Below are 25,936 nucleotides of genomic sequence, written 5' to 3' on the forward strand. Positions count from 1 at the left end.
TATTAGCAACAAAGGAACGTTATTACTAGTACCTTTCTATCTTCCTTTTCTCATTTTCTAAATTTGCCCTTAACACTCGTATTTGCTCTTCCAAATCATGTTGGTCTTCCATCTTTCAATAGAAAACACATCACAAAGTGAATTATGTGCACAATATACTGTGTCTTCATAAGTCTGAAAAGCTGTATCTGTTAAATCGCATGCATATTCTACTATCAAAACTAATTTTTAAAAATTTTTTAGAGTTTTATTTAGTCCTGAGAGAGAGAGAGACAAAGCACATGCAGGAGAGGGAGAGGGAGACACAGAATCCGAAGCGGGCTCCAGGCTCTGAGCTGTCAGCACAGAGCCTGACGCGGGGCTTGAACTCATGAACCGTGAGACCATGACCTGAGCTGAAGATGGACGCTTAACCACCTGAGCCACCCAGGCGCCCCTATCAAAAATAATCTGAGTTACATTTACTTGCGAATCCCCATCAATTTCAAGAATTTAAGATCCCACGCTTCCATGTCCTGTAAGTGATTCGTTTAAAGGCAGCCAGCTCTAGATAATATTACAAAGGAATCAAAACTTATTTTCATCACCCTCCCCCTGCCGATCCTGGGTATCTCTTTTCCTAAATCCTTCCTATGACCTCTCTAGTTCATTATAAGCAGGAGCTTCTCTAGTTCCTTTTTTTTTTTTTTTTTTTTTTTTTACCAAAACTGTTCTCAGGAAAGATCTGACCAAAGCAATCATGTTAGAGCTTTGTGTCATCCATTTCTCAGTATTGTTTATATTTTACAAGGGGACAAAGTTTGGTAAAAGGAATGAATCTCTAACAGTGGAATGGTAGGCATATGAATGAGAGCGATTTCTTTGGGTCCAGCCCGGATGTACCCCAGAATCAGACTATAGTGGGAATCATGTCCTCTGTCTCTTCATGGTGATGGACTCTCAGTGTAGCCTTCAAAGTCATTGCTACTTTTTAAGAAAGGCCAGCATCAACATAAAGAATAAGTATGTTAATAATAATGGTCATATTAGTTATTATTCTACCTTAGCCACTGGTAATCTCCCCTTCTTTTCTTCGTGCACTCCGACTGGTTTTGGAGATCTTACCTGGCAGGAAAATAAATGTATGAAATATATTTGCATGAAATGTAACATTTCAAATCCGTGCATAGAGATGTGGTTTCTCTGCAGCTTAGAGAAAGGTGACTGAGCTTTAAAATGTGCCAGCCATAGTCCCACAGGGGTCTTTTCTGCCTTCTCTAATGTACAAAGCCCAGTGTTTTTAAACAGGGCATTTGCAGTTGGATAGTCACAGCCCATTAAAACCAACTGAAGTGCATTACTCTGCATTTATGTGTTGGGTCATATTTTACCATTATACTTTTTTTTTTTTTTTTTTTAGCGAAGTGGGCAGCTATTACCCAGTGAAGTCACAAGCTTAAGAAAACTTTATTTTAAATGATAACTCTGATGACTTTTCACTGCCGTATCTCTCCGATGATGACAAGAGTCGACGACAGTGAGAAAACAGACTGGAGGTAAAAATCTGCTTGGTTAGTTATCTCTATGTTCCTACACGAAAGACAGAAAAAGGTGTTCCTTATGACTGCCACTACCTTTCTGGTGGGTTCTGTGACCCCAAAGGCCCCAAATCTGTTGCCCATCTTGGTGAGGCAGGCTCTACCCAGGAGGGTCTGGAGCCGGGTCTGGGAAGAGCAGCTAGAGAGTTCTGCAGAATAAAGTAAAAGGAACCTAGGGCTCCCCGTGCGTAATCAGAAGTAAGGGCTGGGAAGAGACAGAAAGAGAATGGCCAGGCAAGACCACGAGCCTAGAGGTCTTCTGGGGTGTGGTGAAGCCACAGGTGACCAGTGTCCAGGGGTGATGTCCACTATTCAATTTGAAACGGCACCTTGGGGATGCCTCCTCAGCCTCCTGCAATTTACACAGACAAAGGTGTCACGTGAGTGGGCCATTTTAGTAGGAGTCGCAGAATTGGATTGAATTTCGCGTCGGATTCAACAAAATGGAAGCTGGGATGGCAAACGGAGCACCATGAAACTCGGAGACTGACTTAGTTCAAAGGAAGAGGGAACCGGGCAGAGCGACAACCACAGAATATGCCCGGGCATCTGCAGGAAACGCAGGACACGCTCTAGGCTGCCACAGAGCCCAGAAAGAATATGGTTTGAACCAATTTTGCCTCTATCTGAAGGAGCAGAGAGAACCCAGCTGACATCAGCTGCCACAGATAAGAATAACAAAATTTGTAATAACAGCCATAAAAGCTATCACTTACTGAGTGCCTATTACGTGCCAGGCACTTCACATATGTTACTCTTTATTTCTATATACTAACCTATTGATCTTTTCATTCCTGTTACTCTAGATTTTTTATCGATAGATAATGCATGCACATATTCTTTATTTTTTTTTTAATTTTTTTTTCAACGTTTATTTATTTTTGGGACAGAGAGAGACAGAGCATGAACGGGGGAGGGGCAGAGAGAGAGGGAGACACAGAATCGGAAACAGGCTCCAGGCTCTGCGCCATCAGCCCAGAGCCTGACGCGGGGCTCGAACTCCCGGACCGCGAGATCGTGACCTGGCTGAAGTCGGACGCTTAACCGACTGCGCCACCCAGGCGCCCCTACATATTCTTTAAATGAACTACGAATAGCATACATGAACCTGAAACTCTCACTTCTCAGAAGCTAAGGGTTTTGTTCATTCATTCTGTTCTTAGTTTTTCTCAACATTATTATAAAATAAAGAATAGCCTTTATTGATTTGGGCCTCTCCACAAATAAAGGTTAAGAATTTAAAGCATTCACATTACTTTCCACCTTCTCTCCTTCACAAGGTTTTAAAATTTTGCAAGGGTTTAGCTTTTATCATAGTGGCCTTTATTATCGTTTTGATATATGGAAACTTCTATATGGTGATTTACCAACTCCCTGGTATAAAAGATGGGAAATTTGTTTAGTCTTTTTTTTTTCCCCCCAATACCCTTCACTCTCTCAACTTCCCAATTTTTGGAAGGGATGTTATTTTTACATTGTCAATGTCTATGGGATTGTTCTCGAACTATGATGGGGTTGCCTACACTTTATCTACACACTGATTCTAAAAAGTATAATGTGGTTTTGCAAATATTATTTACTACAGGGCCAAGTAGTGTCATTGGCTCCTTAGGGAAGGAAATGTAAACCTGTTACTAAGCTTTGCCACTGAAAGGAGGACCTTCCTTTTTGAAAGTTTATTTATTTATTTTTGAGAGAGAGCAAGAGGGAGAGAGCACGAACAGGGAAGGGGCAAAGGGAGGGGAGAGAGGGAAAGGGAGGGGCACAGAGAGAGAGAGACAGAGAGAGAGAGAGAGAGGGAATCCCAAGCAGACTGAGCACTGCCCAAGATGGGGCTCAAATCCACGAACCGTAAGAGCATGACCTGAGCTAAAATCAAGAGTCAGACACTTAACCGACTGAGCCACCCAGGCACCCCTGAATGAGGCACTTCCAAGTGCTAGTTTAATGCTACAACTTTTCATTTTCCTAGCTCCCCTTCCCTCTGAGTCACACTTACTTTCTCCTTCTCCTGTGTCCATATCATCCTGCATATTGGATTCTTTCTATGTTTGGTTGGAGTATTTCTTGAGTAATTTTTTTACACGGGTTCCACGTAAGGTAAACTTTTTGAGTTTCCACACGTTCAAAAAGATCTTTATATTTCTTACATACTCAGTTGAGACTTCAGTTGGACATAAGAATTAGGATTCAGAAATGCTTTTCCTTTTGAAAACCCTGCTTTATTTTCTTGTAGCAATCAATGATGCTGATGAGAAAATTAGTTTCCTTTCTTTGGAGCCTTTGAAGTGGTCTGAGAACTACCCAAATAAATGTTCCCTTTGTTGTCTACACAGTATCTCAAACCCCCTAGATGAAACCACCAACTACCACTACCAACATTGTGACTCAGTCTTCCCAAGGCCCATGTGACAGAAAGCTAGACAAAACCGAAGTCTTAAGGTACAACAGCACCAATTTAACAAAAACAATGAGAGGTATTTGTTATCATCAGCCTTTCTTGGATTCAAAAAAGTGAGGATCACCAAAGTGACCGTGGCCTGCACTTTTTAGAATCTTTCCACCTATTTTTTTTTTTTTCAAAGGGAACCATCCACTTGAACTGCCTCTCTTCCTAGGCACAGGGAGTAGAGAGCAAGTTCACTGCCACTTGGTTAACAATGGACCAAGGAAATCACTGGGGTAAGAATTTCAAGCTTTGGAGGGCACTTGCCAGTATGCTAACGGAGAAAAAATTAGCCCAAATTTTAACAATTAATCCACAAAACGTTAGGAAAACAGTTTGGTAAAACAAAACAAGTTCCCATGTAGAAAGACATTTATATTTACTCATGTCACTGTATCCAAAGTGATACCTGTAATTGAAAGTTGATGAAAGTCTTTGTGTTTAAATTCACACGTAGTAAATACTAGTTCCAATTTTTAAGGCTCTCTTTTCCTGCCTCTCATATAATGATCGACTCTGTAATAACTAAAGATAAGACTCTTGCTAAAGCGTATCTTCTATAAAGCAAATAATCATTCCATTTCCCCAAAAGACAATACTTCAACAATGACCAAGATAGCTTCTCTTTTCATCGAAGAAAACAAAACAAAACAAAAACCACAAAAAACCCCAAACAACGAAGCACTACACGTAGACTAGAGTGTTTGCTCTCCAGTTTGAGTTGAACTTTCAACTTTGCTACCGCACGTTACATTGAAGCCTGGCTCTGTCCACATTAAACTCTTATTTTGTTTTGTCAGCTGCTGACATTCCACTTTCTCTGGAATATGCATGCTGGTCTTTCTGTGGCTACTTCATTGTCAGGTGCAAACATTGGACTGCAGAGCAATAGATAGAGGTGAAAATGAATGGTAATATTAATACAAAAGTAGATAACTTCCTAAGTAGGAAAAGGTAAGGTAAATAATTGTAAAAATAACCAAAAATTGTGATTAGAAATAACTTATGATAAATAGTTCCCATTTTCTTTTGAGTGTATATATATTTATAAATTAAAAAAACCCATAAAATTAAGAAACGGTTCATTTATGACAGGTTGTAATTCTTAAGTTTGTTTTCCATTTTTTGCACTTAAAACATATTAAAAATCAACAGTTAATCAATATAATCTTCTAAATGAGGAATCAAGAGTCAACGTTTGTAATAACTAAAGTGCAATTATGTTTGTTAATCACCATAGGATTAACCATATTCCTTATCATATCCACTTTCTTCTTTTCTTGTCAATGAGTCATTACATTCTCTTATTTCTCCTACTTTCCACAAATATCCCTTTTCTGAAACTTTGGCCATTCTTTCTGGGCTTAATGCCTCCTTGCATCTCCTTTAAACCACTAAATAGATTACCATCAAAACAATCTTTCTAACTCATCATGAACAAAGGTAATCTTTTGTCCCTTAAATGTCATTAATCTTGACTTTTATGTTAACATTTTTCTTCTTTTTACCTTCTAAGTAGCACAGCTATTTTTAAACACCAGTATGGGCCCGTGGGTGCTGGTTGGCAGGGAAGAGGGGGAATGACAAGGATATGAAGAGAGGAGGACCAGCCTCCGTGCTGCCAGTTGGGAGAAAACAGACGGGGGGATTAGGAACATTGAAATAAGATATGAGGCTGTATGCAAGCAAGCACTCACCATTGTATAGGCCAAAAGTAAAAACAAAACATTTGTCTACATATATCGCCAGTGAATTTTCTTCTAATAAACTTGTTACGCTAGGGAATTCTCTCAAAAATGGGACAAGTCTTCATTTGATGTGCCCTCTACCAGGGAGGCTCTGAAACATCTTGGTAGACGATGGGGCTACCAAGCCCTACAGAATCCATGCTGATCCGGGCAATATGCAAATCTCAAGCACGTCTTCTCAAAGGCCCAGGAGGCCACAAAAGAGTCTGTGGGTTTGGCCTCCTCGCCTGGCTCCAGATCATCCTAGACTTTACGTACACACCTTCTATCAAACCATCTGCTCTAAGAAATTTGTAACCAAAACTTCCACGATGGAAATGGCTCTAACGAAGATGATGAAGTCATTGTTTTTAGTAGCAAAAGAATAGAAACAACATCTCTGGAAGGCGCTAGTAAATTGACAGAGATTGGTTAAGTAAATGATGCTACTTCCGTGGAGTAAAACACTGTGCGTAATTGATTATATACATTGAGTGTCACTGACGGATGTCCCCTGTATCTTGTGTGTGCCAATATGTGTCAAGATTTGTCTGAATGGATGGTCGCAAGAAGTTTTTAGTGATTATCCCTGGGTGCAGGATTCTTTTTTTACTTTCTTCACTTGACATTTCTTTACTGAGAAAAATGTATGAATGTTTTATAAAAAAATTTCAGACTTCCGGCATCCCACATAGGATGAAAAAAAAAAAAGCCACTGCCGTACTATTAGCGAGAAAACCCAGATACGCTAAAAATCACAACCTTTCTTGGACCTGTCAGAGAACTGAGGTCACAACCAGGCAACATGAATTCCAGAGAGGACCTCCCTGCGATGGGAGATGTGATGCATGAACAGTCTCGTCTACACCAGAAGCAGTACCATGCCAGCTGCAACACAAGCAGGGAAGAAAAATAAGCTAAAATGTGAAGAACCATTGAAGAGCAAGGACGGGTTACAGAGCAGTCCGAGTAGCTGGGGGCACAGGTTACAGGGAGAGTTCACACTCACTCTCAGCTTTTTGCCCCATCTCCCACCAGATGCTCATGGGGACAATTGAGGGCAGGGCAGGAAACTTGCTGATGGTGTGGACTTTAGGAGGGGATCGGCTGATGCTAAGGCAAAAGTACCCTGCCTGGGAGAGAAGGACAAGTCTTAAAGCCCTGGGAGAGGGGAAACAAATTCTCTGGCCAACCAGATTCAAAGAAGGTGATGGGTGGAGAAGCGTGAACACCAGGCCCCACCCACTTCTCCCAGGGCTTTCTTTCCTAGGAAAGAGAAACTTTCAACTGCTGGGGAGGGCAGCAAACCTTCCTGTTCTCAGGGCATAGGTGAAGACATCGTATGGCAAGAGGGAAAATTAAAGAAACATTTCTTGGGGCGCCTGGGTGGCTCAGCTGGTTGAGCGTCCGACTTGGTTCAGGTCATGATCTCACAGCTTGTGGGTTTGAGCCCCGCATCCGGCTCTGTGCTGGCAGCTCGGAGCCTGGAGCCTGCTTCAGATTCTGTGTCTCCCTCCCTCTGCCCCTTCCCCGCTTGCACTCCGTCTCTCTCTCTCTCTCTCTCTCTCTCTCTCTCTCAAAAATAAATAAACATTGGGGCGCCTGGGTGGCGCAGTCGGTTAAGCGTCCGACTTCAGCCAGGTCACGATCTCGCGGTCCGTGAGTTTGAGCCCCGCGTCGGGCTCTGGGCTGATGGCTCGGAGCCTGGAGCCTGTTTCCGAATCTGTGTCTCCCTCTCTCTCTGCCCCTCCCCCGTTCATGCTCTGTCTCTCTCTGTCCCAAAAATAAATAAACGTTGAAAAAAAATTAAAAAAAATAAAATAAAATAAAAAAATAAACATTAAAAAATTAAAAAAAAATAAAAAGAAACATTTCCTTCCCTGGAAAGCAATTGTCTTAGGCCTTTAGAGTCTGTAATAATACAAAGGGGAGGTTCCTCCTATTGCAGGAGGGATGGGAAACTCCTGCCCAAGGTCAGCTTCAAGTACAGGCACAGGTAGACCACCACAGAGAGGAGGGGCAGGAATCCTGACAGAGCTCACCTCTGAGGCCCCGGCACACAGCATTCCCCAAAGACTGGTCTGGGTTAGAACAAGAGGGAACCCCCTCTGTGTTACTGACGGAAGCAAAGGCTGCCAACTACTGAGGGAAGGGTACAGCACAGAGAAAGACCTACCCTGGGGCACACGCAGAAAGGTTCTGCTGAAGTTGAGGGTGGAGCATCACTCAGAAAAAAGCCTTCTGTTCCTCTGGCCCCCATTCCAAGTGCACATCCACCCCAAGAGGTACGTCAAGGCTGCGGTCCATGAAGAAGAACCACAGCAACAAGCAAACTCAACTCAACTCAACTTCTAGCTAGACTGGCTGCGTCCCTTACAATAGCAATCTGATAGAAGAGGCACGCCATTTCCAGCTGTGAATACTGTTTACTTCAGTTTCTACTAGTCTACACGTGATGTCTGCTGGTCAGTCAAAAAAAGATGAGACAAAAAGGCAAGGAGAAGAGAAAACCTAGTGTCAGGAGACAAAGCCATCAACAAAATCAGGTTCAAAGAAGGCCCAGGGGCGCCTGGGTGGCTCAGTTGGTTAAGCATATGACTTCGGCTCAGGTCATGATCTCACGGTTTGTGCTGACAGCTCAGGGTCCGGACCCTGCTTTGTATTCTGTGTCTCCCTCTCTCTCTACCCCTCCTCGCCTCACACTTTGTCTCTCTCAAAAATAAATATACAGTAAAAAAAAAAATTTTTTTTAAAGATGACCCAGATCTTGGAACCATCAGATGAGGACATTAAAATAACTATAATTACAATGTTAAAGAATCTAGAGAAGTGAACAACATGGATGATTATAAATAAGGAATTTCAGCAGAAAGATGAGAAATCGATATTAAACAAGAGTCAATGGAAATACTAGAAATGAAGAAGACAACACCCCAAATGAAGAATTTCTCTGATGACTCATCAGTAGATTCAATATAGCTGAGGAAGACAATTAGTGAATTTGAAGGTAAGACAAAGGAAACTCCCCTAATTGAAACACAGAGAGGAAAAAATAGTTCAAAACAGATGACCAGAACATTCAAGAGATGTGGGAGGGTATCAGTCTAACATATGTGTAACTGGAGTCTCAGGAGGAGAAGGGAGAGAGGATGGGGCAAAAGAGATAACGAGAGACAATGGTCAGAGATTAATGAGAGACATCAAACCACACATTTGAGAAGCTCAATCAAGAGACAGAGAATTCATTGCCAGCAGACCTGCGCTGTAAGAACTGCAAAATGAAGTCCTTCAGGAAGAGGGAATATGATACCAGACAGAAACTTATCAGATCTACGTTAAGAAACGAAAGCTCTGGGGAAATGGTATAAGTGAAGATGTCACGTGCAAATCTTGCTATGACAAATTATATCAGCTTTTTTTTTCTTTTTACATGAAAATATATTAAACTTCAAAATATTTGAGGGATGCAACATGTTAGGAATTCCAAGGACTGTGCTTTTGATGGAAACATTGGGAAAGGTTCTCCAGGGGCATTTGAAGCAAGGTAAATGGGCAGCCATGAATTTCATAATGACTTTTTGGAGAGCTCTTGAGAAACACTATCTTCACAGCTAAGACAAAGCGATTTGGTAGGAGGTGGCCAAAGGCTCCTAAAAACTGCAGTGACTTTGTATTGGTCTCCTATTCATCAGTTACTTGGGTGCTTCAGTCCAAAATCTTTTTTTGTCACTTTCCTAATACTTATTCTCCTAACACTTCCAATGGTTGTATGAACATCTAAAACTGTAGATTAAAATCTTTCTAATCTTAATATAGGCAATTAATTAACTTAAAATATGTTTATGCTTTATTAATGTAAACCAATAGAAATGTTATGTATCCTAACCAGAATTATACTCTAGATTGTCTAGGCCCATGTCAATCAATTCCAGTGGCCTGAAACTGAATATGGGCTCACTGTATATATACACGTAGCCAATGGATTCACCGAACTCCATAACGCTTCATGGCATATGTTGTATGTAACTGCTTCTTATATTATATTATATTATATTATATTATATTATATTATATTTTCATATATTTTCAGATATTTTCAGATATTTTCATGTATATTCATATATATATTCATGTATATTCATGTATATTCATATATTCAGCAGAGGGATGGATCCCGCGTTGAGATTGGTGAAGAAGATCTTCAAGCTATTTTCAAGATTTTTAAAAGCCTAAATAAAGGGGTGCCTTGATTCCCTAATAAAGTTGCATGAGCTAACAATCCTTAAGAACTCTTTGGATTTGGTTGGCATTAGATCAATTCAGTGAAATATCACCGGTTGTCTAGGTTGATCAGATATGCAAGCTAAGAGTAATGTGCTAAATGAATAAGTAAGGGAAGACAAAGAACTTTAATAAGTTCAAGGGTTTTTAATTTTTTAATTTTATTTTAAAAATGTTTTCTAATGTTTATTTTTGAGACAGAGAGAGAGAGACAGAGCACAAGTGGGGGAGGAGCAGAGAGAGGGAGACAGAATCCAACACAGGCTCCGGGCTGTCAGCACAGAGCCTCATGCAGGGCTTGAACTCACAAACTGTGAGATCGTGACCTAGCCGAAGTTGGACGCTCAACCAACTGAGCCACCCAGGTGCCCCAGTTTGGGGCTTTTTTAACGAACAAGCAGAGACTACAGGAAAAGAAAACAAAGGGATATTAAATAATAAAGAAAAGTTTAAATACCATCTTCCATGAAATCATATGCCTTAAGAAAAAAAAAAATTGATGTGTTGGAAAATTATCCCCAGGGTGTGAGGACAAAGCTGGGATCTGGGGGAGATCTGGCCTGAAGAGCTCAGGGCTGGAGAAACTGACAAGTTAGCAGAGTTAGATCCAAAGAGGGTGGCCAATAGTCCAATGCCAGCGTCCGTGGGGGTGCAGCTACCTCAGGCTTGACTCTGGCTGGCAGCCACACTGAAGCAGTCTGATAGCACTGAGTTCTATGACAGCATTGGTGGCACCAATCAGCCACCAATGGGTACGTACAATAATGGCAGTTAGGATGACTGACAGCATATCAAATGTTCGGTCTTCTGGGGGTAAGACCCAAGTCTGGGCAGCACCAGGACTCTGGCTAAATGACCTGGTGTTCAAGACTGGCCTCAACCGCCAGCGGGAACTGGAGAGAAACCCACAGCTGACATCCAAGCAAATGGAATAAAGCAGCACCATGCAGCGAGGGGCAAGATGGCTGCCTTATGGGTTCCTGAATGTCAAGATGACACCTCTTCTGTTACCACCAAGGTGATATTATGGGACCTAGCAACTGCCCCTGGCCGAGCGTGCCTAGGGGAGTATAGATATGGATACAAATCTCAAATTTATCTTTTCCTGATTCCCACAGCAATATCTTGGGTCCTTAATTAAGCTATTCTAAAATATCATAAGCCCTACAAAGAAAATACTATCATTGTTCCCCCCCAAAAATAAACGAAAAGGCAAGGCAAATCCATTATGCGATTCTTTTTTTTTTTTTTTATTTTTATTTTTTATTTTTGGGACAGAGAGAGACAGAGCATGAACGGGGAAGGGGCAGAGAGAGAGGGAGACACAGAATCGGAAGCAGGCTCCAGGCTCCGAGCCATCAGCCCAGAGCCCGACGCAGGGCTCGAACTCACGGACCGCGAGATCGTGACCTGGCTGAAGTCGGATGCTTAACCGACTGCGCCACCCAGGCGCCCCCATTATGCGATTCTTAACAAAAAGCCTTTTTCATTCCTGCCACAAATAATGAATATTATTTTCTGTTCCAAATGTCCTGAAAGTATGTATTTAATCTACCATCGAACTATTCAGAATAAGACGATGTAGAAAGTAAAAGCCACCTTTCGGTTGAACTCTGAATATGATATCGCTCAGCTTGCCAACTTCGGTCTCGGAGAGCAGAATCCAAAGATGAATTCATTTTAGTGGCCCGTGAGAAATTTGATTTTGAAATAAAAAAGGTGTAGCGTATGACTTCTGTAATCTTCTCCTTTTAAAGTTATATTATGAGAGAAAGATCTGGTACGATGAGGCAAATTCTCTTGGGTCAACCTAATCTACCCAAATACGGTGACTATTGCTTGACAAGCCTCTGAAGAGCACACACATGCGCAGAATCACCCCAGCTCCGCGTTAACACCGCCGCCCAGGCGGCCAGATCCACGGCGAGCAAAATGCAGGCGTTCCTGCCTTGCTGGGCGGAACTGCTCTAGCAAAGGAAGCCAAAGGGGAAAAGAATGAAATAATGAAACAATAAACAGATGAGATTATTTTTGTCTTCCCTGAGGATGTTTATTTTAAACTTCATGCGTGGGGCACCTGGGTGGCTCAGTCGGTTACTTCGGCTTAGGTCATGACCTCGCGGCACCTGAGTTCGAGCCCCGCAGTCGGGTTCTGTGCTGAGAAAGCTCAGAGCCCGGAGCCTGCTTCAGATTCTGTCTCCCCCCTTCTCTCTCTCTGCCCCTCCCCCGCTCACACACTGTCTCTCTCTCTCTCTCTCTCTCTCTCAAATATAAAAACATTAAAAAAATTAATTAAACTTCATGTGCAATTTAATCAAATAAAAGAGTGGCATGAGAGAGCAATGGTCAATTTCAGAAAGATTTTTCCCTCACCTACCTAGCCTATAATACTATATAACAATCATTCTCTACCCTATAATAATATTTTTTTAGTAAATTAACCAGCGTGCAGGGTGCATATGGTCATAATTTGCAAAACCGTTGCAAAAACTATTTTACCCCACAATGTCTAAATGGGAAAAGAAAAACGTTCTAGACTTTTTGTTGAAGTCCTTTGTGCGGTACAAATTGCTTTGTATTGAGTGAACTTTAAGAATGGGAACAGGATTGACTTTGTCCGTGTCCCATTTCCCACACACAAGGTCCTGATGCTTTCTGCGGATCGGAGCACACACCATATGTTCCATGAGCACAGACCAGGTTACCCCGTGGAAGCTCAGAAGTCTTCCAGGGAATCATTGACTGGGTGCAACCTTAATTAACTAATTACCCGGGGGGGAGGGAGGGGGGCGGCAGGGAAGGGGGGGCAGGCAAAAACCCTGGGAAGTCAATCTAACCTTGTTATGTGAAACCTGAGTATTTGCAATGTTTTACAGATATCAAAAACTAAACTTTACACAAAACACTGTCCAAATACAAATTTGATATTGGGAAATCTTTCATAAATAGAAATCAAACAGCAATGTTCGTATCATGCTTTTCAGACTGGCTAAACACTCAGTTTATCACTGTGTCCTCCTCTGTGTGAAGCATGTGCACCGTTCCCACCGAATGACACAGATTTCAAAAAAATAAGTATGATTAATTAGATAAGATAAGTGACTGATGTAAAAAGTTCCTTCAGCAAGCTCTCTCTTTGGGCTTTTCCATGCGGTAAATGTTACAAAACCCTTTAGAGGCGATTTTTAACAAATCCAGCTAGCTGGGCTTCTTTTTCATTTTTTAATTTCAAACAATTTTCGTTCTCTTTTGAAAATTTTAAGGAGTCCGGTCTAATAAAATATTTAAAAGAGAAAAAGAGGGAAATTATAACCGGTGTGCAAGATACGTTAAGTTAATCTCAAGTGGAGAATATACCACGTGGAAAGGTGATATAAAGGAGCACTTGCGATAAAAATATTAACAACAGAAGTGCATGTAATAGAGGTACTGGTGAACTAGAAAAATATATTTCACTTTACAATCCAGCCAATTCATACAAATATATAAACACTAGCTTACATCATCTCCCCCCATCCCCCGCTCCGGTCTCATTTTTACTTGCTGTTTAAACATTAACTTCTGAGTCTCTCCAGCTGACAAGGCACACAGTTAGGCTTTGGCCACATCAAAACAACAATCATTCTAGTCAGAAGGAAAGACTGTGACTCTAACAGAACATCTCATTGAATGATACCTCTGTGAGATCCTGTCTGCCTTTGTCTCTCCTTTACAGTGTATTTTCTATGGGTGAGACCAAGTGGTTGAAGGTCATATTTCTATGACCTCTCAATTTCTATCTGTAAACTGAGCACACTGGAGTTTCTAATCTGCAATTGCAGGACTTACTTAGGGCCTTGGGCTTGCTGCAGGGATGGGGCAGCTCTCCCAGGGGCTGTGATCGTGAGATTAGAGACTCGGTTGCTCTGTCCCAGTCACCGACCTTGCTCTGCAGTCCTGCCATCTGCTCAGAGCCTCAGACCCGGACTCTCCTCAGCCACCATCGCCAAGGGGACTGACACCATCATGGCGTTGATGGCGCCTTCTGAAACAGGACACTGCCTTGGCCATAGGCTCCCTGAATCCCAGGTTTGGGCTACAATCCCTCCATCCAGTCTGGCTGCCCTATCCATTCGGGTCGGCCAGCCACACTGCACACTCACACCAGGGGGTGGGTTTTTCATTTTGTTTTTTGCACACACACACACACACACACACACACACACACAACCCCCAAAATCAAAACAAAACAAAATCAGAACACATACAAACAAATAGCAAACAAAAAACCAAAAACTTCCCAAGAACTGGATTCTAAACATCTCACTTCTAGAACCCAGGCGCTGGTCAGCCATGCACCAAATGTCCCCCCAAATGTGATTCTCCTCCTTCGGAAATTACACTGTTTTCCAGTTGTGCACACTTCCTAACTTTGTGCACAGTGGCGGTGATTTCAGAGGAGAGTATCTGTCTCAACTGGGGGGGGGGGGGGCGGAGAGTGACTCTTTCCCTCCACCTGCCAGCTTCATGCTTACTCCTCTGCTCGGGAAGAACAGGGAGCCATCTGGCTGGTGAGTCGGGCACGAGAGGCCTGCACCTCTGCATTTAGAATATGGATGAGCCCCGAGAGCAAGAATCGGCTTTGCTCCTCCGGGTCCCAAGGTTCGGGAAGCAGATTCTGCCCCCCGTGGGGGAAGGAGGAAGAGCAGGGGAACGCTCAGAAAGGAGAGTTTGGGAAATGCTACCGTTGCCTGTGCGTATCGCCAACCGGCTTCTAAGCTTTCTAAAAACTCCAATGGAAAAAGAGTTTTGACTAGTCATACCATTCACAGTGCCCCCGGGCTGGGTCACTGCTGGGAGAATTACGATTCCCATGACTCACAGCAGAAAGGTCCCTTCAGGATCATAGGAAGGTGGGGCTCCTGAGATGCAGGGAGGAGCGTCTCCTCAGTGCCCGCACAAGAAGCCGACAGGGTGGGTTGCACATCACAAAGCTACTTCCTAACATGGTTTCTTGTACGGACCAGCAGTAACGCGGCAGGCCTGGTAAAAGCAACTCTGATTGGTGGCGGTTTAGCGGATTAGGACAGGAAGAGCGTGTATTTCATGCGTGCATGTCCCTGATGGTGTGAGTTAATCCAGCTGTCAATTTAGAATACTATGAGTGAATAGGGGCGCCCGGGGGGCTCAGTCGGTTGAGCGTCCGACTTCGGCTCAGGTCGTGATCTAGCAGTCCGTGGGTTCGAGCCCCGAGTCCGGCTCTGCACCCACAGCTCGGAGCCTGGAGCCTGCTTGGGATTCTGTGTCTCCCTCTCTCTCTCTGCCCCTCCCCCGCTTGCGCTCTGCCTCTCAAAAATAAACAAACATTAATTAGAATACTATGAACAAATGGACTGTGTAGCCTGCATGCCCTGAAAATTCAGGGAATTTTCAGTAAGCTTTTGACAGATATCGGGCAGTAATGAGTTAGAAATTATACCCCCTAGAACATGCTTTGGACGTGACTTTTCTATCCTGCTAATTTAATAGAGACCCACTAAGCCTTAGTGACAAAGCTAATAAACCACCAACCAGGGGACAAGGGTGGCATCCTCTTGGGCAGTCAAGGGGCCCAACAAGGACACCTTGGTGCACAGAAGAGCAGACAGAGCCCTGCCCAGCTGCACGCACAGAGAGTAGGGGACCCGGCGGGTGAGACCGGCCGCCTTGCTGATGCTGGCCGTGAGGTCGCAATAGTGCCCGCAGAACGGCGGCCCTTTGTGGACCAAAGCGTCATGGCGTGTGGTCATATGAGAAGTTCTTACCACAGGCTGTTCTTCCTTGGCAGATTTCTTCGGAGTCTTAACTTTCTTGGTCTTAACAGGCGCTAAACTGGAGGAGGGCGAGCGTGCCCTTGAAATGGTTCCAGGCCTGGATGGAATCCTGGGTTGTGAGGACCACAGAGACAAAGAGGTTTCTTTCTCCTTGAGTGCTCTCCAGCTCTGGCACACAAAAACAACCAACTTTGTTATTCTCACTTCACGCCTCCGATTCACGTCTCTTTCTTTTCCTCCCTTGAGCAGGCATTTCAGGCTAAAGTGTTCAGTCCCAAAGGGCATGGATCTGTTCCTTTTCCCCGGTCCCACACTCCCCGTTGGCCTGATTTGATTTGCAGGCTGGGTCTGTTTTTCCACTCCTCCCACTGATGCTGCTGTACTGAGAAAAACATACCAACAAATTCAATGTTTCCTGGAAGCAGCTGGAAAGGCGGGGGCGGGGTGAGGAGTGGGGTGGATGTGTAGGGAGCTCGGGGAAGAGAAGGTAGGAGGGAAGGGACAGGAGTCTGAAGAGACAGAGCATGAGCAGGGGAGGGGCAGAGAGAGAGAGGGAGGCACAGAACCAGAAGCAGGCTCCAGGCTCCGAGCTGTCAGCACAGAGCGGGGCCCGAACTCACGGACCGCGAGATCATGACCCGAGCCAAAGTCAGACACTTAACCGACTGAGCCACCCAGACGCTCCTCCCATACACACTTCTAAGCATTTTCTCTTTCAGACTCAGATCTTGGAAAGTGAAAAGTCTCGGTACGGTATGCAGGCATTCTTCAACCCAGATGCCAAAATGAGACACACACAGAATAAAAGACAAAAAAAGAACTTAAAGTTAAACGCAAACCTTGACGCTTAGGCTCTCAATCCTCTTCCTTGTTTCCATGTCCTCCTTCTGTTTATTAATCTGTGAAATGGAAGGCCCGTATCATTTGTTACCATTTGCAAAGATCCAAAAGAATTTTCTAGAAAACTTCCTCAAGCAATGAAAGAATAGAATTGTAAACCCCTTGACTGCTAAAACTATGATGAGGATGTAAGGTTATAATGTTGAATATGAATTAGAAGATAAATTTGTACCCAGAAAAAAAACACTTAAAAGAGGTGAACAGAAAGAAATAAAATTGTAAATGTTTAAAGTCATTAGCATTTGTTCATTGCTTTAAGCATAATAGAGACTATAGAGAAATATATATTGTTTGCTTTTGTGGTAATAATTTGTTTCATATATTTTTACGATAGCTATAAATCCCAGGTCTTATAAAATTTGCAAAGAAATTTCAGATAATTCAATAGACAGACTTCAATCATATAATGATGAAATTTTGATTTAAAGAATCGATTCTAGGTTCCAGGCATAAAAGGCTTTTTATCATACGTATCATTGAGATATAACTGACATATAATGCTATATTAGTTTCGGGTCTGCAACGTAATAATTCAAAATTTGCTCCTATTACAACATGATCACCACAATAAATGTAGTTAAAACATCCATCACCACACAGTTACATTTTTTTTCTTCTGGCGAGAACATTTAGGATTTACTCTCTTAGCAACTTTCAAATATACTATACAGTCTTATTAACTATAGTCACCATGTTGCAGGCGATGCTCCTATGACCGCTTTTTATCTCATAACTGGAAATTTGTCCTTTTTGACCACCTTCACCCATTTCACTCACGTCCCACCCTACCCTCTGGCATTTCTAAGTTCATTTTCTCAGGTTTGTTTTTAGATTCCACCTATAAGTAAGGGGATACAGTCTTTCTCTGTCTTTCTCTGATTCACATCCCTTTGTATAATTTCCTTCAGATCCATCTGTGTTATTGCAAGGGGCAAATTAATATATCATTAATGCATGCGTCAATCATATTAAGCTTTTTTCATATTAATTTACGAGTAATGCCAGTGATTAAAAAAAATTTTTTTTTAACATTTATTTATTGTTGAGAGACAGAGCGTGAGCAGGGGAGGAGAGGAGAGAGAGGGAGACACAGAATCCGAAGCAGGTTCCAGGCTCTGAGCTGTCAGCACAGAGCCCGACGCGGGGCTCGAACCCCACGAACCGCGAGATCATGACCCGGGCTGAAGTCAGACACTTAACCGACTGAGCCACCCAGGTGCCCCAATGCCAGTGATTCTAATTCTGGCTAATCTTATGAAAAATGAGAAATACCTCTAGCCATTCATCTCACTAGCGTCTCACCAACTACAATGGATTTTCAAAAGTAGTTGTCACCTACAGATAGAGCAGAATTCAACCGAAGACAGGTCTGTGTCATGAACTCTTGAGGTCTGGGAGGATGGTAACTGGTGTCCATGGAGCGCTGCATTTGGGGAGAACTGGGCAGGTGTGCTGAGATCAAGGAGAACACGCAAAGCTTGGATTTTATTTCAAACGCAGGAGGGCACCACTGAATGACTTTAAGTGTGTGGGGGTGTATGTGTGTGACATGATAATATTCACATTATGAAGGCGTAATTAGGTGGGGGCTGCACTTCTGGTCACGGCTCAGTAACTGCTGTGAAACCAACCCTCCCGCAGATGACAACTATAAACTCTGGAGAAAAGTATACAAAAGCAATTACTTGAAGACAATGGCTTTAAACTTGAGACCAGTGCCTGGTCTGGCTGGCGGGGGGAGTAACTAAAACCGAGGGGAAACCCGCAGCCTTTCGGGATTGCTGAGGACACAGTTTAGGACAGCCATAGCCAACGAAAGTCCCAAGGCAAGGAGACCTCGAGGAAAGTCAGACTGCACGGCCCCAAACCATGTGCGTAAATTTTGCCTAATCTCTAGCTGATGCCTGGGCGATGCCTGCAGCGAAGGGAAGCTTTGAAGATGGAATTAGGATTGGTGGCCATGTCACCACCCACCGCCTGCGACACCCAGCTTGCAGTTTGATTGCAACCAAGTTCATTGCCTGCTTTTTAAAATTTATTTATGTTTTTTTTTTTTTTTCTGAGACAGAGCGTAAGCAGAGGAGGGGCAGAGAGGGGGACAGAGGATCCCAAGAGGGCTCTGCGCTGACAGCAGCGAGCCCGATGCGGGGCCCCAACTCACAAACCGTGAGATCATGACCTGAGCCGAAGCTGGACGCTCAACCGAGCGAGCCACTCATTGCTTGATTCTTAAAAATGACATAGAACATTCGTAATGTCCTTACAATCCCCAAATGCTCCACACAACAAGGGTGTGTGGTTGATCTATTTTCAAGGAAAAGCCTGTTAACAGACTGACACTTGGAGGGTAGCTGAATAATAGTGGGATGACGTCTCTAAAGTGCTAAAAGAATGGAAGAGAAGCCAACACTGTCGACTCGGGATTCTGTGCTGAGAGAAAGTATCTTTCAAGGTCGAAGGTGAAAGAGGGGCACCTGGGCGGCTCAGTCACTTATGTGTTGGGCTTCAGCACAGGTCATGATCTCCTGGTTCGTGGGCTCGAGCCCCACGTTAGGCTCTGTGTTGACAGCTCGGAGCCTGGAGCCTGCTTCCGATTCCGTGTGTGTGCCTCTCTTTGCCCCTCCCCCTCTGTCGCTCACCCTCTGTCTCTCTCTCTCTCTCTCTCTCTGTCTCTCTCTCAGCAATAAACATAACAAAAACAAAAAAACAGAGGGACGCCACCACCGCGGTCCTGATCTATGAGAAACACTAAAGGAATCTCCTCAGACCGAAGAAAATTGATCCCAGGGACAGCCTCCAATCTTTAGGAAGGAATGCAGAGTATCAGAAATGGTGAATAGGTAAGAGTATTTTGTTTTCATTTCTTTCAAATACATACAACTGTTTAAAGCAAAGATTGTAAGAACATAAAATAAGAAAGCAAAAATTATGGGGCACCTGGCTGGCTCAGTAGGTAGAATGTTCCAACTGCTGACTGTGAATTCAAGCCCCTCGTTGGGTATACAGATTACATAAATACACAAATAAAACTTTAAAAAAGTAAGGCAAAAATTGTAATTGTGATGTAAATAGAATGCATAGAACAACTTTCACTTGAAGAATGGAGAAATAAATCTATATAAACAAACCTACGTATTTCAGGTGTACTATATGTTACATGAAACGGCCCTAAATTAACTCTAAGCCAAACGGCAACAAGTTAAGGATGTAAATTATAATTGCTACAGTAACCACTAAAAGATAGGCAAAAAGCCAAAATGATAACAGATAAATTAAAATGGGATTCTAAAACATATTAAAAGAAAGGTAAAAATCAATCAATCAATAAAGGAACAGAGGAAAAATGACAATGCAAAACCCAGAGGGCACATGTAGAAAACAAGTGATAAAATGGTAGACCTAATCCACCCCTATCAATAATCACATTGAATGTTGATAGACTAAGCAATCTGGTTAAAATGCTGAAATGGCTGGAATGTGTAAAAAAATCAAGAACCAATTTTTTCTGTCTATTACATAAGCACTTTAAATATAAATACACAAAGAGGTTGGAATACCACCCATCAACTTGGCAGAAGATAAATCATTTTCAGGTATATATGGTACAGTCTCATGATAGACTCTGTGCTTTTTGGCCATGAAAGAACTGCCAACAGACTGATAAAAATTCAAATCACACAGAGAAGGTTCTCTGATCACAATGGAATTAAACTAGAAATCAATAACAAAAAATATAAAGTAAACAACACAGTTCTAAATCACAAAGGAAACCAGAAATTAGAAAATTTTCTACACTGAGTAACAATACAGGATATCAAAACGTGTGGAAAGCTGCTCAGAGGTAAATTAATCGCTTTAAATGCTCATATTAAAAATAATAAAAAGCCTGAGATCAATTACCTAAAGTTCCACCCTGGGAAGGTCAAAAGAGAAGAGCGGGGGCGCCAGGGTGACTCAGTCAGCTAAGCATCCAACTCTTGATCTAGGCTCAGGTCATGATCTCACTGTTCATGAGATCAAGCTCCTCCCTGGACTCTGGCTGATAGTGTGGAGCCTGCTTGGGATTCTCTCTCTTCCTCTCTCTCTCTGCCCCTCTCCCACTTGCATGCTTGCTCTCTCTCTCTCTCTCTCTCTCTCAAAAATAAATAAATAAACTTAAAAAAAAAAAAAAGCAAGAGCGGGGTGCCTGGTTGGCTCAGTGTGTTGGGTGTTTAACTTCAGCTCACGTCATGATCTCGAGGTTCACATGCTTGAGTCCCTCATCGGGCTCTGTGCTGATAGCTCAGAGCCTGGAGCCTGCTTTGGATTCTGTCTCCCTCTCTCTCTGCTCCTCCCTCACTTGTGCTCTGTCTCTCTCTCTCAATAATAAACAGTTTTTTAAAATTTGAAACAAGAAGAGCAAAGTAAACAAAAAGGAAATAGAGTTGGAAAAAGGACAGAGGTCAGAGCGGATATCAATGAAATAAAAAGAAAAAAATAGAGAAGTTAGAGCCAAAATTAATTTCTTGAAATGATCAGCAAAATTGATAAACCCCCAATTGGACTGATCAAAAACATAATTTACTAATATCAGGAATGAAAGAGGATTCATTATTTCAGATCCTATAGATATTAGAAGGATAATAAGAGAATGTTATGGAAAACCTCATACCAACAAATACGTAATTAAATGAAGTGAACAAATTGAATAACACAACATAACAAAACAGAAAATGAAATAAAAAACGTGAATAGCTGTAAGCTATTCAAGAAAATAAAACCATTATCAAAAACTTTTACATAAAGAAAACTCTAGGCTCAGACAGTTTCACTGGTGAATTCTATCAAACATTTAAGAAAGAAATGACAAATCTTTACTAACACCGCCAAAATTGTTTTCAGAAGACAGAGAAGACATATTTCTAAATTCATTTTATGAAGGCTGCATAACTGTAACTCAAAACACACACCCAGAGAAAGAAAGAAAATTTAGAGACCAATGTCCCTTATGAGCATAGATTCAGAGTCCTCAGCAAATTGAATGCAGTAGCATATAAAAGGTCTAAAACGTCATGACAAAGAGGGGTTTATCTCAGGAATGCAAAATCGCTTCAACGTCCAAAAACCCAGGTATTTCGCCACATTACAGTACAAGGGAAAAAATATATCATCATTTCAATAGCTGCGGAAAAAAGCATTTGACAAAATTCAACAGCCATTCATGAAAGAAACTCTCAGAAACCGAGGAATAAAAGGGAACTTCCTCAACCTGACAAATGGCTGCCCTAAAAACCTTATGGCTAAATCATACTTAATGATGACACAATAAAGTATGCCCTAAGCCTGGGAATGAGACAAGAATGCTTCTTCTCACCACTGTTACACAACACTCTATTGCAAGTCCTAGCCATTGTTACAAAAGGTAGAAAGATCAGAAACAAATAAATAAAACTGTCTCCGTTTACAGAAGACCTGATTGCTTACTTATCAAGAATCTGCCGATTGTTTACATTTGAAGAAATCTATGAAATTATTATTGTAACAATCAAGTGAATCTAACAAGGTGCAGAATACAAAGTTCATATAAAATAAGTTGTATTTTTATAGACCAGTACCAAACAAGTGGAAATAAAACCTAAAACCAATTCCATTTCCAAGTGTATTAAAAACGATAAAGTACTAACGGAATAAATTTAACAAAAGGTGTGCAAAACCCCTACACTGAAATTGACAACATACTGCTGACAAAATTAGAGAAGGCCTAAATAAATGGACATATGGAAACAAAAATTAAAAATGCAACGCAATTTGCAACTGCGCCAAAGGAAATATAAATAGATATAAATCTAACCATTCATACATTCTGTATGCTGATAATTACAAAATGCTGATGAAAAACTCAAAGACTCAAGTAAATAAAAAGACATACTGTGTTCACGGATTAGACAACTCAATGTACTACATAATGTCAATTCTCCCCCAAATTGATCTCCAGCTTAATGCATTTCTATCAAAATCCCAGCTAGGTTTTTTGCTGAAATAGACAATTTTATCCTAGAGGTAAGGCCCTAGAATAGCTAAAATGATCTTGAAAAAGAAGAATAAATTAGAAGGACTCACTTTGCCTGATATTAAGATTTATTATATAGCTGCAGTAATCAAAGATCGGTGGTACTCGTAGAGGACTAGACCCATAAATCAATGGAACTGAACAGTAAATCCAGAGATAGAGCCACGCAAATATTTTCACTGATTTTTGACAGAAGTGCAACACCAGTTCCTTGGAAGAAGAATAGCCTTTTCAACATTTAGGGCAGGAGCAATCGGACATCGGTAGCCACCGAAAATGAACCTCATGTAAACCTTACATCTTACACAAAGAGTAACGCAAAATGGATCATAGACCGAAATGTAAAATATAAAACCATAAACTTTTAGGGAAAAAAAAAGTAAGAGAAAATCTTTGGGATCTAGGGCTAAGCAAAGAGTTCTTGGACATGATACCAAAAGCACAATTCATGAAAGGAAAGATTGATAAATTGGACTCTGTCCTATCTGAATATACTCAGGCTGGTATGACAAAATACCACAGATTGGGTGGCCTAAAGAGCAAACATTTATTTGTCTCGGTTCTGGAGGCTGGGAAGTTCAAGGTCAAGATGCCAGCAGATTTGGTGGTTAGTGAGAGCCTGCTTCCTGGACTACAGACTGTGGTTTTTTCCCAGTATGCTCACTTGGCCTTCCATCAGTGTGTGCACGTGAAGTGAAGTGTTGGGTGGGTGGGGAAGGAGTCAGAGACAGAGAGATCGAGAGGTCGAGAGAGATCGAGAGAGATCGAGAGAAAGACAGAGAGAGAGCTATTATCATTATTATTTACTTCCTTTCTGGTTGATTTGTGTTTATTTTGCTCCTCTGTTTCTAATTTCTTGCGGTAGACACTTCAGTTCTTGATTTGAGACCCTCCTCTTCTCTACTGTAAGCATTTAGAACTATATTTCCTTCTCAGCACTGCTTTAGCTGTGTCTCATATATTTGACACGTTTTATTTTTCATTCTGTTTTTTGTACTTAAAATTGTATTTCGGGGCGCGTGGATGGCTCAGCCAGTTAAGCATGCAACTCTCGATTTCAGCTCAGATCATAATCTCACAGTTCGTGAGTTTGAGCCCTGCAGCAGGCTCTGCACTGACAGAGTGAGCTCACTGACTCTCTCTCAAAATAAATGAACTAAAAATAAAAAAAGTTTTTTAATTGTAGTCTTCCTCTTAACCCTTTCTATTCCCAGTTGGCTGAAAGTTTTCATCATAGTGTATATTGGACTTTCTCACACGTTTTTTCCTACATCTCTCTGCCCTTTGGCTCCGATATTTTATATTTTTCCTATATACAAAATCCTCTCCTATACCTTATTCTAGAAATTCTGTGGTTTTAGCTATTACATTTAGGTTTATGATGGATTTGAGTTAATTTTTATGTGAGGTGTGAGGTAAGAGTTGAGGTTCATTTTTTGCTTATAGCTATCCAGGTGTTCCAATACCCTTTGTTGAAAGAAATAGCCTTTCCCACTTGGATTGTCTGGGCACAGATGTCAGAAATCGATTCACCACACGCGACCCGCTGGCTCTATTTCTGGGCTCTTTATTCTATTCCATCCACCTATATGCTTATCCTTATGCCAATATCATTGTACCTTGACTACCGTGTCTTTAGAGTAAGTCTTGAAAGCAGGTTGTATGAGTCCTTTAGCTTCGTTCTTTCCCAAAATCGTTTCAGCTATTCAGTGTCCATGCATTTCCACATACATTTTAGAGGAGACGGTTGATTAATAATAATTTAAAAAAAGCCTGCTGGCATTTTGATTGGGATTGTGTTGAATCTATAAAACAATCTGGCGATAACTGAAAGCTTACAATATGCGTTGTGCCAATCATGAATACGGCATGTTTTTCCATCTGTTTAAGTCTTAATTTCTCTCCGTAGTGCTTTGTATGGTTTTTGTACATGTTTTGTCAAATTTATCCATAAGTGTTTCCTAGTTTTATGCTATTATAAGTTTGGTGGGTTGTTTTCATTTCAATTTTTGATTATTTATTGCTTGTAGACAGCACTACACTATTTTTATATCTTGATCTTCGTAACCTTGCTAAATTCACTTATTAATTCTAGTAGCTTTTTGGTAAATTCTTTAGGATTTCTTATAGAGATGATCATGCCATCTAGGAATAAAACTTCTTCCTTTCTAATCTGGATACTACTTATTTCTTTTTCTTACATTATTATACTGGTTAAATCCTAAAATCCGATGTTGAACAGAAGTGTTAAGAGCAGACATTCTTATCTCATTTCTTTAAATTTTTTTTAATGTTTGTTTATTTTTGAGACAGAGAGAGACGGAGTGTGAGTGGGGAAGGGGCAGAGAGAGAAGGAGACCCAGAATCCAAAGCAGGCTCCAGGCTCTGAGCTGTCAGCACAGAGCCTGACGCAGGACTCGAGCTCATGAACTGTGAGATCACGACCTGAGCTGAAGTCGGACCCCCAACCGACTGAGCCACCCAGGCGCCCCTCTTGTCTCATTTCTGATCTCAGTTTCAGTCTTTTCCCATGAAACATAACAACGGTTGTCTAAGTGTTTTGTAGATACCCATCAGCAGCTCTATTCCCATTTTATTGAGAGTTTCTATCACAGATGTACATTGGACTTTCTCAAATTCGTTTTCTACCTTTATCTGTCCTCTGGCTCCCACATTTTACATTTTTTCCCATATGCAAAACACATTCATCCCCACCCAAGGCCTCCCCCAAATCCCATCTTGTAATGGTGTCAGCTGGAAGCCCGGATGTCATTGTCTAAATCTGGTCCGAGTGCAGATAGTCTATCTTGATCCAAAGATCCAGGAACCAAAAAGACAAGTTATCCAGTCCCCATAGCCAACCTACCACAGTGGGAGACAGGCTAACCACGAGACCCCCTCTCCTACCCAAAAAGGAAAGAATAGAAGGCATATAACAATGACTGATATAGCACTTTTGTTTCTCACACACGTTCCCTATTTCCTGCCGACTTAGTTTTGGTTCACATTCGCCCTGCAGAAAAGGTCATTGGTTCTTAGCCTCATGTGGGAGATCACTACCACCTCTTCACACACACACACACACACACACACACACACACACTAGCACGCCCAGCCCTGTGGCTTCTGTTTCAGGTTTGTACAGGCTGGTGAGTGCCCTAAAG

At 41.9% G+C, this 25,936-nt stretch overlaps 1 protein-coding gene across 4 annotated transcripts in view; it reads right to left on the bottom strand.

The window, feature by feature from the left end:
* The window catches only part of CB4H10orf67 (chromosome B4 C10orf67 homolog), a 168,833-nt gene that overhangs the window by 56,003 nt on the left and 86,894 nt on the right, over window positions 1–25,936 (bottom strand). For 3 of the 4 annotated variants that reach the window (XM_019834072.3, XM_019834070.3, XR_006600351.1), the window contains exons 9-12: window positions 16,663–16,722; window positions 15,815–15,991; window positions 1,042–1,104; window positions 33–112 (exon numbers count right to left, since the gene is read on the bottom strand). In XM_019834072.3, the coding sequence (XP_019689631.2) occupies window positions 33–112; window positions 1,042–1,104; window positions 15,815–15,991; window positions 16,663–16,722 (380 nt within the window). The remainder of the gene's footprint in view (window positions 1–32; window positions 113–1,041; window positions 1,105–15,814; window positions 15,992–16,662; window positions 16,723–25,936) is intronic. The other variant, XM_023256424.2, reaches the window with a different exon arrangement.

This window comes from Felis catus, chromosome B4 (assembly GCF_018350175.1).
Source record: "Felis catus isolate Fca126 chromosome B4, F.catus_Fca126_mat1.0, whole genome shotgun sequence".
Taxonomy (NCBI): domain Eukaryota; kingdom Metazoa; phylum Chordata; class Mammalia; order Carnivora; family Felidae; genus Felis; species Felis catus.